This window comes from Stomoxys calcitrans, chromosome 1, assembly GCF_963082655.1.
Source record: "Stomoxys calcitrans chromosome 1, idStoCalc2.1, whole genome shotgun sequence".
Lineage (NCBI taxonomy): Eukaryota > Metazoa > Arthropoda > Insecta > Diptera > Muscidae > Stomoxys > Stomoxys calcitrans.
The window spans coordinates 251,611,851-251,630,541 of record NC_081552.1 but is presented as its reverse complement, the minus strand read 5'-3'; the positions used below and the strand labels follow the sequence as shown (position 1 = coordinate 251,630,541).

Below are 18,691 nucleotides of genomic sequence, written 5' to 3'. Positions count from 1 at the left end.
GACCCTAAATCGGCGGATCGGTCTATATGGCAGCTATACCCAAATCTTTACCGATCTGGGCCAAATTGAAGAAGAATGTCGAAGGGCCTAACACAACTCAAAATCGGATAATAAATGAAGCTTTTATGAGCTTCAGACCCTTTATCGGGAGATCGGTCTATATGGCAGCTATATCCAAATATGGACCGATCTAATCCATATCCCCTATCCTATGGTGGTGGGTATAAAAAGCTTACAGCGAACAGTCTGGTAGTAGTAGTTGAGATTTCACATGGGATTTGTGCTTTCGATCTCAACTGTAAGTGCTGCGAACAACAGGCCGTGAACTGTAGGCCGGTCAGTTGGACGGACATAGTCCACGATGGCGCCTATGAGATAAAGAAATCCAATTCTCGAAACACGCCCACCGGTGGGATAATATGTCTTGCCTTGTCTGAGGAACTGGCAATTTTTCTTTTCTTCAAAACTTATTTAACAAGCTCTTCATTGTGTATTGCATTCGCTTGGTTATTAACCTCGACTTGAAAAACATAATCGTCATAGCATAACGATTTCGATAAAAAATGCGCTCTCTTGCAGCTCAAGAAGTATAATCGGGAGATCGTTTTATAGCTGTATGGGACCAATATCAAAACATTGAACGATGTGGCCCATTTACATTCCCAACCGACCCTTCTCTAATAGGAAGTATATGTGACAAATTTTTAGCGCCTTGCTTTACTTCTTCGAAAGTTTGCGTGCTTTCGACCTAGACAGACAGACAGGCAGACAGTCGGGCGGATATGGCAAGATCGACGTAGTGTGACGTACCAAATTTCTGTTAAATCAGGCAAAAATGAGAGCTTTATGGAACCGAAAAAGGATAATAGAAAGATCGGGGGTTATATGGGAGCTACACGAGGTAAAAGACCGATTTGAACCGTACTGGACACAGTTGATGGAAGTTGTAACAAACTTGTTGACAAATCGGACGATAAATGTGGCTTTCAGGGGATCCAGACTTTAAATCAAGATGGGTTTATATGGCAGCTATATCAGATTATACATCGATTTCAACCGTACTTGGCCCAGATGTTGCAAATCATAACAGCACACTACATGCAACATTTAAGTCAAATCAGTCAAAAATTATGAACTGCAGGGCCTCAAGATGTCAAATTGGAAGATCGGGTTATATGGGAGCTATGTAACGTTATGGACTGATTTCGTTCTACGGCTATCGTGATTTCGACACTGACGGACGGACATGGCTAGATCAACTTGGAAAGTCGAGTCAGGTTTAAGACAGGCTAGAACCATACTCAACCATACCAAGGACGGATGCTATTGATTTCATCAAAATCGGTTCAGATTTAGATATAGCTGCCAATATATGTATCGCCCGATTTGCACTTAAATGGCCATAGTAGCTACAATTTTCAAACGATCTGCACAAAATTTGGCACAGACTGTTTTGCTACTGATTTTAACATATTTGAAAAAATTCATCAAAATCGGCTCAGATTTAGATATAGCTGCCATATATATGTATCGCCCGATTTGCACTTAAATGGCCATAGTAGCTACAATTTTCAACCGATTTGCACAAAATTTGGCACGAATTGTTTCGTTACTGATTTTAACATATTTGTACAATTTCATCAAAATCGGTTCAGATTTAGATATAGCTGCCATACATATGCATAGCCCGATTTTCACTTAAATGACCATAGTAGCTACAATTTTCAACCGATGTGCACAAAACTTGGCACAGACTGTTTCGTTACTGATTTTAACATATTTGGAAAAATTCATCAAAATCGGTTCAGATTTAAATATAGCTGCCACATATATATATCGCCCGATTTGCACTTAAATGGCCGTAGAAGCTACAATTTTCAACCGATTTTCACAAAATTTGGCACGAACTGTTTCGTTGGTGATTTTAACATATTTGGAAAATTTCATCAAAATCGGTTCAGATTTAAATATAGCTGCCATATATATATATATCGCCGGATTTTCACTTAAATGGCCATAGTAGCTACAATTTTCAACCGATTTGCACAAAATTTGGCACGGACTGTTTCGTCACTGATTTTAACACATTTGGAAAATTTCATCAAAATCGGTTCAGATTTAGATGTAGCTCCCATATATATGTATCGCCGGATTTGCACTTAAATGGCCGTAGAAGCTACAATTTTCAAACGATCTGCACAAAATTCGGCACGAACTGTTTCGTTACTGATTTCAACACATTTGGAAAATTTCATCAAAATCGGTTCAGATTTAGATATAGCTGCCATATATATGTATCGCCCGATTTTCACTTAAATGGCCATAGTAGCTACAATTTTCAACCGATTTGCACAAAATTTTGCACGGACTGTTTCGTTACTGATTTTAACACATTTGGAAAATTTCATCAACATCGGTTCAGATTTAGATATAGCTCCCATATATATTGTGTTGCCCAAAAAGTAATTGCGGATTTTTTAGAAGAAAGTAAATGCATTTTTAATAAAACTTAGAATGAACTTTAATCAAATATACTTTTTTTACACTCTTATTCTAAAGCAAGCTAAATGTAACAGCTTATAACTGACAGAAGAAAGAATGCAATTACAGAGTCACAAGCTGTGAAAAAATTTTTCAACGCCGACTATATGAAAAATCCGCAATTACTTTTTGGGCAACCCAATAAATATATCGCCCGATTTGCACTTATATGGCCGTAGTAAGAACAATTTTCAAACGATCTGTTTAATAGTCGGTTCAGGTTTAGATATAGCTCTCATATACATATATATTTATATATTGCCCGAATTTATAATTGTAGGGTAGGTGTAGGGTATTCTGTATAGTCGGCTCCGCTATGAAAACAAAACTAATTACAGTTTGCCGTCGGCAAATTATTTGAACTGAACTTAACCACGAAAAACTAAAACATCTTACACATCAATTTTCCAACAACTCCTTGGGTCTTCTAAAGCGGAAGTTCAAGAAGCCAATTGCCATAAGTGGTACTTTCAAAAAAAAAAAAATCAAATGTGTGCATAATAAAAAGGAAAAACAAGTTCATAAAACTAGGCTCAAATTGATAAGTATTTCGTATTTTTACTAAAGGGTGATTATATAAGAGCTATAGGAAAGTTTTTCCAACAAAAAAACACAGAAAATTCAGAAAAATTCATGAAATCTTTATTTCCCAATAGGTACTTAGACTCAAATTTTAATACCATATTCGTATTCTAATCTCCAATACCTTTCATTTGATACCGATATTGTCCCGATCTGTCCACTTTTGATTTTCGGTAGTGTTTTTGGCATAAGGGGGAGGGTCCGCTCCCCTCCCGATATCAAAAAAATTATATAGCCCTTGTTTCCTTCCAGACCAACCTACAAAATATGCGAAAATTTCGAGAAAATCGTTTCTGCCATTTCTCAGTCTATACAGAACAAACAATCCGAGTCCCATATATCTGTGATTGGCTAATGTGCCCCCTTTTGGGTATTTTTGTGGGGGTGGTGTGGCCTCCTATACTTCCACATGAATTTATACGCCAGTATCCTTATCTACTCCCCCATACTTTTCATTTAATACCCATATTGTCTCGATCGGTCCACTTTTGATTTTGGGTGGTGTTTTTGGGGTAACGGTGGAAGGTCGCCCCCTTCCATTATCAATAAATTTTAAAGCCTATTCCTACTTACTGACCATGTTCGTAATCTACTCCCGAATACCTATCATTTGAGTCCCATATTGTCATGATCGTCAAATAAACCTATTTTAAAGGGTTTTTGGGCTGGGGCTGCCCCCCAGGTACTTGGACCCAACTTTTTTTTTATAAAATTCGTACTCTACTCTTGAATACCTTTCATTTGAATCCCATATTGTCCCGATCGGTCTACTTTTATTTTTGTGTAGTACTTTTGGGGTAAGGGGGAGGGTCCGCCCCCTTCCGTTATTAGTAAATTACAAAGCCTATTCCTACTTACTGACCATAATCGTAATCTACTCCCGTATACCTTTCATTTGAGTCCCATATTGTCCTGATCGTCAAATAAACCTATTTTAAGGGGTTATGGGGATGGGGCGGCCCCCCAGGTACTTGGACCCAACTTTTATTATGAAATTCGTACTCTTGAATAGCTTTCAATTGAATCCCATATTGTCCCGAACGCGCATAACCAATCCCTGATGATGGTATAGAATGTTTAACTCCTAGTCAGCATGAGGTTCAGCTAGCAGTGAGCCGACTAAAGAACAACAAGGCAGCAGGAGCCGACGGTTTACCCGCTGAACTATTTAAGACCATAGGCGGCACGCTGATAAGGCGTATGCATCAGCTTATCTGCGCAATGTGGCTAGAAGAACGCATACCCCATGATTGGAACCTCAGCATACTATGTCCCATATACAAGAAAGGAGACAAGACGCGATTAGCCAACTACAGAGGAATAAGACTCCTCCCCCTCGCAAGCAAGATACTCTCGAGTGTGTTGTGTGAAAGATTAACACCTAAAGTCAATGAGATAATTGGGCCCTATCAATGCGGCTTTAGATTTGGTTAACCCACCCTGGAAGAGATATTCACACTGCGCCAAATCCTGGAAAAGACGCGAGAAGGATAAATCATCACCTACCATCTCCTTGTTGACTACAATGCCGCCTTCGATACACCTTTACGTTCAAAGGTATTTCAAGCCATGTCTGAGTTTGGTATCCCTGCAAATAAGACTCTGCAGGATGATATTTGCTGATATTTGCGTTCCTCACTAAGAATAGGAAAGAATCTCTTCGAACCTCTCAATACCAAATGAAGTTTCAGGCAAGGAGACAGCCTATCGTGTGATCTCTTTAATATCCTGCTGGAGAAGATTATACGAGAAGCAGATGTGAATAGATGTGGCCCACTAATCACAAGAGAACACATGCTACTCGCCTATGCCGACGACATCGATATCTTGGGTCGGTCACCGGAAGTATTTGGTTGCCCAAAAAGTAATTGCGGATTTTTTAAAAGAAAGTGAATGCATTTTTAATAAAACTTAGAATGAACTTTAATCAAATATACTTGTTTTACACTTTTATCTAAAGCAAGCTAAAAGTAGCAGCTGATAACTGACAGAAGAAAGAATGCAATTACAGAGTCATAAGCTGTGAAAAAATTTGTCAACGCCGACTATATAAAAAATCCGCAATTACTTTTTGGGCAACCAATAGTAGAGAGTCATTGAAAATTGGTCTGGCAGTAAATGGAGATAAGACAAAATGGATGTTTGCAACTCCCTAAAAAGCCTTGCACAACCGAGCAGATAGAGAAAATGGAGAAAGTTGGGAACCACAACTTTGAGACAGTCAGTGACATTATCTACCTCGGCACCGCCGTAACCGAAACGAATGACACCAGTTTTGAGATGAAGCGAAGAATAATACCGGCAAACAGATGCTACTTTGGACTAAGTGAGCAGGTTAGGAATAAGGCCACCTCTCGACAAGGCGAAGCATACACTGATACTACCCGTGCTGTTGCATGGTTCTAAGGCATGGGTACTTGTGAAAGCAGATGAGGCAGTACTTGGAGTGTTTGAGAGAAAGATTCTTCATACAATATATGGACCAGTTTGCGTTAATGGAGAATATGGGCGATGTATGAACCACGAGCTGTATGACGACGATAGTTACACGCATAAAAATACAACGGCTGCGTTGGCGTTGGTCATGTTGTCAGAATGGATGTAGGAGCTCCAACAAAGAAGTTTTTTGAAGGCAAACACGGTGGTGGTACACGCAAACCGGGAAGACCAAAAGCCCGATATAGAGATCAAGTGGCGGGAGGCACCTCGAAACTTGGTGTCAGAGATTTTAGAATGAGCGCAGAAGATCGAGGCGCTTGGAACGCTATTCTATTGGGTTGCCCAAAAAGTAATTGCGGATTTTTTAAAAGAAAGTAAATTGGATTTTTAATAAAACTTAGAATGAACTTTAATCAAATATACTTTTTTACACTTTTTTTCTAAAGCAAGCTAAAAGTAGCAGCTGATAACTGACAGAAGAAAGAATGCAATCACAAGCTGTGAAAAAATGTGTCAACGCCGACTATATGAAAAATCCGCAATTACTTTTTGGGCAACCCAATATGTTCGGCTGGTGGAATAAATATTCTGTCATAGCCAATTAAAGTAAGCACGGTCCATAGAATTAAATGTTTGAAGTTTATTTCATGCGGTCAACTGACCGTGACTGCGCCTCAAATGGTCCATTCGCTTAGTCTAATTTTGGCATACTTTTTCCAACTTTTCGGACGGTATCTCACGAAGAAATGCTTCAATGTTGTCTTCCAATGCACGAATTGAAGCGGCCTTGTCTGTATAGACATGAGCTTTAACATGGCCCCCCAAAAAATAGTCCAAAGGCGTTAAATCGCAAGATCTAGGCAGCCAATTGACCGGTCCCGAGGGTGAAAAAAAAAAATAATCACCGAACTCGCCTCTTAATAAGTCCTTTGTTACGCATGCTGTGTGGCATGTGGTACCGTGTTGTTGAAACCACATGTCATGCAAGTCAAGTTCTTGCATTTAGAGCAAAAAAAAGTTGGATATCAACTCACGATAGCGCTGACCCTTCACAAATACGTTACGACTCACATCATCTTTGAAGAAGTACGGTCCAATGATGGCACCAGCCCATAAACCTCAGCAAGGTGTGACTTTTCATAGATGCATGGGTAGCTCTGGCTGATCTTCACTCCAAATTTCGACAATTCTGCTCACTTACGTACCCATTGAGCCAAAAATGAGCTTCGTCGCTAAAGAGAAGCAGCTCGCCTTGAACTTTCTTAACAGACTACGCATTTTGATGAAAAAAAGACAATAATTAGCAAGCGTTGTTCGTTTGTAAGACGTTTCATGGTTAAACTATAGACCAAATTGAAGATGTTTGACAGTGAAACCAGTGTTGCCAAAAAAGATAAACGCTAAAAAATCACCCTATACAAAAAGAGTTAGTGAATGAGTGGGTTGTTGAATCCATTCTGAATGATTAGTACCAATAGAGTCATCGTCACTGTCACAACGAAAGCTCATTTCGATGGACATAGTCGTGCCGTCCATAATCTCACTGAGACAATTGCTCACCATCATCACCACCGCTGCCGGAGTGTGGTGGACGAGTCAAGTGCGCTTTTGCACTTTTCAATGAGCCACAGCCAGAGATGAAAGACCATGTCCGGCATAGCGGCTGGCGCGTTGGCTTAGTAGCGCCGCTTAATAAGACAACAAAATAACGCCACACATAATGTTGTGCCAGTTGTCGGTTGTCAATCATCGCAGCAAAGAAAAAGGAAATCGAAAAGAAAATGACAAAAACAAGAAAAAGAGCACAGATGTCCTGTCCTGGTTCAATAATGGATTTAATATTTTCGATGACCGCTTGTCGCTTGCTGGCATGATGGCGTATGCGCGGCTAGTGCTCGCCGGATGGGGTGGTTCTTTGCGCAAGCGAATCAAACACAGGAACAAAAAGTTTTACATGCCAGTCTAGAAAAGTAAAGGGGATGTCTGGCCCGAAAGAGAAACAGCAACTAAACTAACTAATATGTCTAATGATAAAAAGGAAGCACCACACCTACCTGCCGGAATGCCTTCTCGTCTGGTGTTCCGACGAGGAATAGCCCTCCCTCTGGAGCAGGAGCTCCACCATAGCAACAAAGGAAACCTGTTGCCCCGTACCTACCTCTTCATCTTACTATCCCCCTCCTATCCCCTCCTTAAGATCTACACGATCTTAGTAAAAGACATCATTTTTTTCAAGAACGTTATAAACATTTCAAGTTGGTTTTATTTCCTAAAGCAATCCATAATGGCCTCATCAAAGTTCAAAAATTCACATTCTTTAAACATTGATTAAAAGGGTAAAACTAGTCACGACGTTACTGCAATTCAATAGACTTTAGCTTAAAAAAAAACAATGTAAAAGAAACTGATACATATACTAATATTTATGGGTACATGGCTAGATTTAATCGGATTTAATGGCCTCTCATCGCTTCCTCTTCTTCTTTCAGGGCTCCTGCCGCCGAACATGGGTCTGCCCCCGCTGGAAGCTTACGTGCTGTCCGTCCGTCTATGTCCGTCCAAATCTTGTAATAGTATTGTGTAAGTATTAGTATTATTAAACAAAAATAAAAGGGTTTTTAAATTAGTTTTCTCTTTATAATTTTCTTTTCATTAGGCCATTATCTCACGCCTGAAAGGATGACATTCGGGTTGATTTGGCTGGGACAAACATCCCTACGGAAACTCCCTACCTGGCTAGAAAGAGCTCTATCTATGGGGTATGGAACTAGACCAACCAAAGCTAGACTTGGTCTTTTAAAAGATAAGTATAAACCAAATATAATAAAAATGCCTACCTAACAAAACTAATTTATTCTCTTCTATTTTTAGATAATTTATTCGTCCGTCCGTCCGTCCGTCAATGTGTGGAGTATAGGAGTAAGTCTAGGTAAGCTATCACCTGGGGACACTGCTGAATGCGAGTGCCTTGTTCTGGAAGTCCCACGATGGTGCAGAAAGGATGAGCCGGTGGTGAGCAAGCTGAGCGGTTGTTTTAATCGTCTTTTTTTTTCAATTGATTTTAGTTTATAATTAGTTCGTAATGTAGTTCTTTTTTTTTTTTTGTTTTAATAATAACAGCTTTTTATTCAGTCTCTTTTGCTTTAAAAGATTAGCTATTAAGTTGGTTTTTAAGCGTAGCTTTTAATGCAATTTCTAATTCAATAGTTGGTAGTTTAGTTTTAAAGATAATTTGGTTTTCCTCTTTCTTGTTGATTAGTTTTTGAAAGTTCTTTGGTTTTCTTTTTTTTTTTCAATAAAGAAATAGAAACAGTTCGACTCGGATTTTTTATATATATTTTTTTTTTTTTTTTTTTAAACTATTTGTTTTACTTGGGATCTTAATATATTCAATTCATAGTTTTTCTGTTTGAGATCATCCAAATATATTTTCCCTTTTGCTTATTTGGTATTTAATAACCAAGAGCATTAACCAAAAACAACAACACCAAAACTGCACTTGACTGCACTTCACTTTCCTCGTTTCAATTCCTCACTTTTGTTTCGGCTGCCAGGCTCACCTCCGGTTTGCTGCACGTTCAAAATCGAAAAGAAAGATTTTTTCTTCCCAGGCTAGTGGCCTATGTTGTCATTTTGTCTATCATGGCGCTCTTCCCAGCCAGAACTTCCTCTGATGGGCCAAATGACAACACCACACCAACTGTCCTACTGTCAATCAGTCAGGGGTCGTGGTTTATGCTAAGCAGCTGACAACGTTCGTCAAATGTCCGCTAGATGGCGCTTCGAGCGACATTAAGGCGCACGCGACACAGATGTCATCACTTCTTATAATGCTAGGCAAACGGCGAAAATTTGTGGTTTTTTTTGCGTCTGCTCTTTTAAATCTGGGCTTGATCATATGCTAGGGTGATTCACAAGGTGCGATGGTAATGCTAAATTTCCCATGAAAATTCCATTAAGGAAAAGAGGGCAAACTTCTCACCCATCAATGAGTGGTGTCCGATTCAAGTTTAAGCTCAATGATAAGCGGTCTCTCTTTTATAGCCGAGTCCGAACGGCATGCCGCAGTGCAACACTTCATTGGGGTGAAGTTTTTATATGGCATAGTACCTCATAAATGTCGCACAGTGGGATGAAACGATAAAAACTAGTAAAAAATATGCCCTGTGGGAATGGGTACAGATATCTCTTTGAAATTTCGAATGGTTAGGGATGAGATGTTGGCGAGATTCATGGCCCTTAAGTTAAGTCATCTCGGTATTTCGAAAATTTTCGAAAATACTTAGCACAGTCGTTGAAAGTGATACCAAAATATCACGTGCGCCCTCTAGAGGCTAGTGATACCAAAACACCACGTGCGCCCTCTATAGGCTCCAGAAGTCAAGATCCCGGATCGATTTATATGGCAGCTATATCAGGTTATTTACCGATTTGCCCCATACTTAGCACAGTTATTGGAGGTCATAACAGCCAAATCGGATGAGAATTGCGCCCTCTAGAGGCTCAAGAAGTCAAGATCCAAGATCGGTTTATATGCCAGCTGTGCCAGGTTATGAACCGATTTGAACCATACTTAGCGCAGTTATTGGAAGTGATACCAGAACACAATGTGCAAAATTTCTGTCAAATCGGATGAGAATTGCGCCCTCTAGAGGCTCAAGAAGTCAAGACCCAAGATCGGTTTATATGGCGGCTACATCAAAATATGGACCGATTTGGCCCATTTACAATCCCAACTGACCTACACTAATAAAAAATATTTGTGCAAAATTTCAAGCGGCTGGCTTTACTCCTTCGAAAGTTAGCGTGCTTTCGACAGACAGACGGACGGACGGACTTGGCTAGACTTCAAATGACATGACGCATATTTGGAGGTGTTACAAACAGAATCACTAGACTAGTATACACCCATCCTAAGGTGGAGGGTATAATAACCCAAATGACAGGCTTGGAATTAATGAAGCATCCAAAATTAAGACCACCTTGCTAGGCGAACGACCCTAAAACACCCATCGCAGTATTGTAGGACTATAAGCGATTGAAATGAAGACATTTGGAAGTAAAATACAGTACCGTACGCGATTGAAATGAAGACATTTAGAAGTGAAATAAAGTTATTCTAAAGGAGGCAATTGTAGCGCAGAGGTTAGCATCTCCGCCTATGATGCTGAATGCCTGAGATCCAGGTATTCACAAAATTTCCATGAAATTTTCTCTTAAGACAAAATTTCCATGAAATTTTCTCTTAAGACAATGCAATTTTCTCTTAAGACAATGAAATTTTCTCTTAAGACAATGCAATTTTCTCTTAAGACAAAATTTCCATGAAATTTTCTCTTAAGACAAAATTTCCATGAAATTTTCTCTTAAGACAAAATTTCCATGAAATTTTCTCTAAAGACAAAATTTCAATGAAATTTTCTCTAAAGACAAAATTTCAATGAAATTTTCTCTAAAGACAAAATTTCAATGAAATTTTCTCTAAAGACAAAATTTCCATGAAATTTTCTCTAAAGACAAAATTTCCATGAAATTTTCTCTAAAGACAAAATTTCCATGAAATTTTCTCTAAAGACAAAATTTCCATGAAATTTTCTCTAAAGACAAAATTTCCATGAAATTTTCTCTAAAGACAAAATTTCCATGAAATTTTCTCTAAAGACAAAATTTCCATGAAATTTTCTCTAAAGACAAAATTTCCATGAAATTTCCTCTTTAAGACAAAATTTCCATGAAATTTTCTTTAAAGACAAAATTTCTATGAAATTTTCTCTTAAGACAAAATTTCCATGAAATTTTCTCTTAAGACAATGCAATTTTCTCTTAAGACAAAATTTCCATGAAATTTTCTCTAAATACAAAATTTCCATGAAATTTTCTCTGAAGACAAAATTTCCATGAAATTTTCTCTAAAGACAAAATTTCCATGAAATTTTCTCTAAAGACAAAATTTCCATGAAATTTTCTCTTAACACAAAATTTCCATGAAATTTTCCCTAAAGACGAAATTTCCATGAAATTTTCTCTAAAGACAAAATTTCCATGAAATTTTCTCTAAAGACAAAATTTCCATGAAATTTCCTCTTTAAGACAAAATTTCCATGAAATTTTCTTTAAAGACAAAATTTCTATGAAATTTTCTCTTAAGACAAAATTTCCATGAAATTTTCTCTTAAGACAATGCAATTTTCTCTTAAGACAAAATTTCCATGAAATTTTCTCTAAAGACAAAATTTCCATGAAATTTTCTCTGAAGACAAAATTTCCATGAAATTTTCTCTAAAGACAAAATTTCCATGAAATTTTCTCTAAAGACAAAATTTCCATGAAATTTTCTCTAGAAACAAAATTTCCATGAAATGTTCTATAAAGACAAAATTTCCATGAAATTTTCTCTGAAGACAAAATTTCCATGAAATTTTCTGTTAAGGCATAATTTCCATGAGAAAATTTCATGGAAATTATGCCTTAATTTTCTCTTAAGGCAAAATTTCCATGACATTTTCTCAGAAGGCAAAATTTCCATGAAATTTTCTCTAAAGACAAAATTTCCATGAAATTTTCTCTAAAGACAAAATTTCCATGAAATTTTCTCTTAAGACAAAATTTCCTTGAACTTTCCTCTAAAGACAAAATTTCCATGAAATTTTCTCTAAAGACCACCTAGGCAACATTTCTGTAAGTGTGAACCCACCTTGTTGAGTAAAAAATTCTTCCATTTGATCTTTACTAAATTTTTAAAAGGAGAAACAAAATGGTGGTTGTCTTAATCCGTACCCCATTTAACCCCATCGAAAGGGTGTAGTAAAAATGTTGTGGCAATCTTAAATCGAATTTTGTCACTTACCCTCTCTTCTTCACGTATCATTTCAGCTATTCCTGGTTTTATCTCGAGATCATCCGCTATCGAAGAACTATGATGACTTGGCCCTTGGCCCATTGTTTGACCTGAGGAGGGTAACGAACGCATACCCATAGAAGCTGCTGATGCGCTTAATTCCATTTGTGAGGCGGCAGCAGCACCCAACATGGCAGCCGCCTGAGCCGGACCCAAGGAGAAGCGATCACTATCGCCTAAGCGACTACCGACACCGACACCGACACCACCACCTGAGCCACCAACTCCCCCTGAGCCAGTCACACTGGCCGGGGAGGGTGTTAGGGGTCTACTTAAAATACTGGACGGGTGTGTTGAGGTAACCGAAGAGGCGGGCGATGATCGATGCGATTGCAGGCCAGAGATATGGTGTTGACCAGCACTACCGCTGCCACCACCACTACCACCAGCGCCGCCATGTGCGCTGCTATGCTGTGAATGTTGCGATGAGTGGTGAGTTTGCGACTGTTGTTGTTGTTGCTGCTGCTGCTGCTGTAGGTGATGGTGATGGTGCTGTTGAGAGATCTGCAGATGTGGTGAGACAGAAGTTAAAAGCGTAGCAGGTGTTCGAGAGCCCGAGGGCAAGATATTTGGTGTGGGCGTGGGTGAGGGAGAAGGAAAATCCAGATGTGTAGAAGGTTCGAGTATATTGCTGGAAGCACCTGATATTACCGGCATCGGTGGTGTAAACAGAGAACCATCTCTGTCACGTACTCGTTCTCTTTCACGATCTCTTTCCCTTTCTCTCTCCCGCTCTCGGTTACGTTCTTGCTCAGCCCTTTCAGCAGCTATCAAACTTCCCAGAGGACTTTCGGGAGGATTGAAAATCGTATCGGCCGAAGGCCATCTCCGTTTACGCACATTTCTGCCAACGAGAGGTGTATGCGTTTGCTGATGCAGGGGTGATAAACGTAACTCTAGACCGCTTCTACTGGTGGAGGCAGGTAAATTTAAATCCCACGTTGGCACCTCCATGCGTAGGCGACTTTTTTCGGTCTCTTGCTGCGTTAACAAATCCATATCCGTTTGTTCTTGGGGCTCGGAAGAACGCCTTTTGGAGTAAGGGGACAAGCTCTTTTTACGCATTTTGGGGGACGAGACTTCAGGGGCACGTGACGGTGAATAGTATTCCTTATCGGGACTAGTGCTGGGTTCAGTTTTGTTGCTCAACTGAGCCGTTTCACTGGAGCTTGCTATGTTTCCCACATCGGCCAGCCCGCGGACTTTTAACATTTCGGCTATTCTCAGAAGAGGGCCAATTTGATCTTGACACACATTAATCTCCCCCTTGTACATAAAGTCCACTATGGCCTTAAGTTCGCGCCAATTAACGTCCCGCATAATCACTATGGGATGTTGGCAGGGTGTTGTGGAAAACAGAGTCTGGAAGTAGGGAGAGCAGGCGGAGAGTACCATTTTGTGGGCCTTTATAGAGCGCCCATCACAAGCCAGGGTGACATCGACAAAGGCTTCGTTTTGCAACAGCTGATCAAAGACACTGGTCAAGTTGCTCTGATAGTTATTCCAACGCAGGCAAAATTGCTGAGCCCCCTGGACTGAGGCGGAACCCGTGGAAGATCTCTCCGAATGTGGAGAATAGGCTGGAGCTTGATCTTCGGCGCTGCGCATGTGGGATTGCGGTTCATTAAGCTCGCTAACGTAGGCAGGTGAGTTATGTTCTTGATCATCATCTATAGCTGAGGCCTTTTTTTGCTCTCTCGAGCTAGGCCTATGGGGACTTAGGGCCAGTGATTGCAGTAGGGCAGCAGATCCCTGCGGAGGAGAATGTTGCTTGGCCCCCCTTGCTTTGGCGGAGGCTTCCAAAAGGCCACGATATGCCGCAACACTGTCTTGGCTGATGGCAGGTTGATTGCTGCTGCTGGAGGGGGAGGCGGATGCTGTTGCTGTGGTGTTGGCAGTTTCCTGCTGTTGATGTAGGGGACTTTTGGAATCCATTATGGAGCCAGCCATAAACTATTATGTGGGTGTGTGTGTGAATGGGGATAACTTAAAATTGTTGGAAGCCTTTCAGGGGGATCACATGTTCACTCTCACTTGCACTCTAACACTGTTTATATTTCTTATTTGTTATTTATTTATTTTCTTTTTAGATATTTTTTTTTTAATGGAACTAAGGAATATTTGCTCTGTGTTGTGATTTTCAAACTCGCGGGCACTTTTTTGCGCGCCTAAAAAACCGACAATTGTTTGGTGAGTTGAGTACGAAAAAAAACGTAGCGGCAATTCAAAAAAAAATGTTCTCTCGTTTTTTGCTCGCAGTGCAGTGCAGCCTACTCTGAACGAACCCACTACCACCATGTGCAAATATGAATGGCTGCGTCGTCGTTGACGTCTTTGTTGGTGCGTATCTTCGGCTCTGCTGCTGCTGCTGCTGCTGGTGCTGCTAAACTTAGATCGTTTAAGTATCCCGTAATTCGTGTTTGGGATGATGCGATGAGAGCACACACTTAGGGGGTGGTGGGTGTTATGAGACGATGGTGAGTTGCCGGTTACCACCACCTATGAACCAGCACCTCTTTTACTCGCTCTCTCGCTCACTACTCTCCCCCCCTCGATTCGATTACTTGGCCTTATGACAACTACAACATTGGGTGAGTGTATATGAGTGCGACCACTCTTGCCGCCATATCAACATTTTTGAAACATTCAACAACAACCACGATGATGGATGGATGGATGAATGATGAAAGCAATTGTGGACTTTTTCTTTTTGGTGGCAAAAGCAAAACTCGAGAAATAGTTTTCTACGTTTATACGCTCGACGTAACGTTTCGTAAGTGCGAAAAAAAATTTCGCTTCGCCGTGTCTCTTGTGCCTGTGTCTCGTGTGTGTTAAACGCAAAAAGTCTTCTCAGCACGACCGTCTGATTTAGACTGAAACTGTTTCGCACATTTTAATACGGAAAACTCAAAACAAACTTAAAACTGTGTGTTGTAGTTGTTGCATTACACACCAACAACCACACACACACACTCACTACACTGCAAACTGGCATGCATACTCTCACACACACTTGCATTCGCACAAGTCGCTTGCTTGCTTGCTTGTCTACAAAAGTACACAGAAGTCGTCGCCGTAGTCGTCTGTGTCGGTATGTTGTACAAGTCAGCCATATCCAAGTCTCCTCTGAGTGGGGAAAACTCTCGACGACGATGACTATGGCGACGACGACAACGACAACGACGACAACAGTCAAAGCTAAGGCACAAGTAAAAGAGGCACCACCAATACTCACTCACAACGACGACGATGGTGATGTGTGTGATGACTTAAAACAACAACCACGACACGAGGATATTAGAGGAGCTATACCATCACGGCCACCACCGCAAACGAGAAGGCGCACTTTTGCCTAAGCAAAAATTTCGATGTGGCCAATTCTTTGTAGGCAACTCTCGAACTACTCGAAATTCTTCTGCTGCTACTTTGAATGCTCTTGAATGCAGCAAGAAGAGTTAACTGCCGCCATTTCTTGGTTAGCATTTTTTCTTTGCTTGCCAGCAGCACCCTTTGCAAATGCAGGTTGCAGCAAGCTTGCTGCTGCCACACTCCACCAACAACGACAAAGAAACGACCACGAAAACGTCTGTCTATCAAAGGCCGGCCGACGACGACAACAGCTACCAGAATGAAGGTGGCTTGCGCCTTGTCACTGTGACAATAATGACGCGAATGCATCGCAGTTTACCGCATTACCATTCGCAATAGGCGCACGTCTAAATCGCAGAGCAAGGAGCTACACCAACAAAGGCAACGGTAACAGCCAACAGCGGAAAAAGAAAAGGAAACAGAAAAACTATTTCCTTAGAGCTGCAGTCAAGCCACTATACTCTTACGTACACACAGCAGCCTATAGGCCTAGCATACCAACAACACTCGCACACACACACACACACACCCAAACACACACTCATGGAGATTCAGTCGTGCCTACTCACTATGGAGACTAACTACAATGTCTAATGCAAAAAAGAACAGAACTTTACGCGATAAAGTTTTGCTGTTGCACTCATCATCATCACCTAAGCTAAGCAACAACGAGGACCGTCTTCTCTTTAGAATTTTTTGTAGAAGAGCAACAACTAAAAACACAACGACGATGCCGATGGTGGGTCGCTGTCGCCGCCGCCGCTGCCGCCGCCATGTAACAAATCGGAGAAAACGTGAAAATGCTAAACTCATCTAAACACTGACACACACACACGCATGGTCATGAGCACCTTCTGGTAAGGCCTAGGCACATGTGAAATATACGCATAAGGTAGAAATATTTCATGTTAGGCTACCAGCGACCACCACATTCATTCGGTGACTGCACAAAAGCCCAAGACGAAAAAACAGCAACAACACCAACTAACGACACAGATAGGAATAGAACGGCAACATACAACGGTAATGCCTGCCGACCATCATCAAATGTCCATAACATGCCTGTGTCAATAAAATTGGGAGAAAAAAAAGGAAGAGCATATTTTGCACGCGCTCATTGAGGCAAAACCAAAATTAAGTAGGAGGCACAGTGGGGAGAAATTGAAACAAAAATAAGAAAAATGAGGTAAGAGAGAAAAAAATTATGTTTACAAAATAAATAAAATAAAAATAAAAAATGAAAGGAGATTTGATTATCTCTAACACTGTGGACTCAATGAGCAAGATTTTATGAATGGATAGATAATTCGCAGTTTTAGGTTAGGTTGAATGTGTAGCCCACAAATAAGACAAAGTTGCTTTCGAAACAGTTTTAGTTCTTTTTCCAGAGAAAGGAAATATGTCAGTGAATATGTTAAAGATCATGAGATGATAAAATAATGCAGGGAGAGCATCAAATGCAGATACGCTTGCTTCTTGGAGGTGATTCAAGCAGCAGGCCGTCGGGACCCTGTCTCTTCCTCTTTATGAGTTTGAATAGAGCTCAAGTGGTAAATTTTTGGGATTTTTGAGATTAGTGAAGAACTAACAGCCTAAGGTGGAAGGTCAGTGTCCCTGCAAACCCAGATATGACAAAAGGAAATACTCCATCAAGTTATTCTCAGCTTCAATAGTAACCATAATGCGAGATTCAAAGGCTTCAGGGACTATCGCGCAGGGCCCAGTTGTGATTCCCGTTAGAGTTCTTTTGTCCATGTTCATTCGTTCTCTTCCAGTTGACACTTAACCAAGGGATCCAAGAAATTGGTCAATTACATTTGGATTGGTACCCTGGCCTATCTTCATCCTTAGCCACCTCATCCACACGGTTCAGTAGTTCGACAATTGGTATATAATTTGGTCAATGGTTTATTTGCCGATGTCGAATTCTTTCTGCCATATTCTCTTACTCCCTAATATGTTGTCGAGTTGTAACATGCCTGGAATTTATCCTTTTACCGCCCATCAACCTTGCCGTCCTTGAATTCAGAACTTGAGCTCTTGTTTTAAGGGGGAATTTTCCACCCATGAAGTTTGATTGCGGTATCAGTTTTGACAAAGATCACTCCTTGGAAAACTTAACAGAGGACAATTGCAACGACTCAATAACCTTTTCCGACTTCATCCAAGAGCCATCTTTAAGGATGAAAGTCTCATTGATCTCAAACACAGAAACCTCTTTTCCTTATCCTTTGCTGAGGCATTTCCTTAAGATTTTATCATAACTTGGTCTTACTGCACGATAGGTTAAGACCACTCTCAACCATTATGGCAGTAGTTTCCTCTTCTTAGGCACAACCTCGACGGCATATGCCCGAATATAGATTTTAATAGGCTGTATACACTTCCACTCCAGCTATAACGTGAGTCGACACAGGTGAGTCCTTGGATCTTCTTGAACTTTTCTTGAAGTTCACGCGAACCCAGGCGTTCGGAGTATTAAACATCTGCGCCACGGTCGCCCCCCTGAGTATCGGTCCTATCCAAACTGGTGCAGACTAAGCAAAACTTAGGGCAAAGTTCCGAATATAAATTCAATGGTCTATATGCTCGGCATCGTGTCATCTCAGAGATCTCGAGATGCGACGCAGGAAAGTCTATGGATTTTCTCGAATACTCAAATGTATTTCGAAATGCCGTAATCAAGTGTTTCTGTATATACCCCTAGTCATGTTCCCGAGTTCATTTTGGGGCCATTTATAAAGGTTTGGGCATCGCCATTCTTAAAATCCTGAAATACAATAACCTACGCCCTTCACAGGGGCGAAGATAGGCGGGACTGTTCTGGCGGGACAGTTCCGAATTTGAATTTCAAAATTCAAA

The 18,691-nt window shown here is 40.5% G+C and overlaps 1 protein-coding gene and 1 long non-coding RNA gene across 2 annotated transcripts in view; one reads left to right on the top strand and one right to left on the bottom strand.

The window, feature by feature from the left end:
• The window catches only part of LOC106090779 (protein bric-a-brac 1), a 218,447-nt gene extending 204,059 nt beyond the window's left edge, over positions 1-14,388 (bottom strand). Inside the window, exon 1 of the mRNA XM_059369264.1 lies at positions 12,410-14,388. Within this exon, the coding sequence (XP_059225247.1) occupies positions 12,410-14,068 (1,659 nt within the window). The 5' untranslated portion in view covers positions 14,069-14,388. The remainder of the gene's footprint in view (positions 1-12,409) is intronic.
• LOC131994070 (uncharacterized) lies at positions 7,413-8,877 on the top strand. The gene is made up of 2 exons (XR_009396412.1): positions 7,413-8,142; positions 8,219-8,877. It is a non-coding gene; the product is annotated as an uncharacterized LOC131994070 (long non-coding RNA).
• Positions 14,389-18,691: the final 4,303 nt, after the last annotated feature.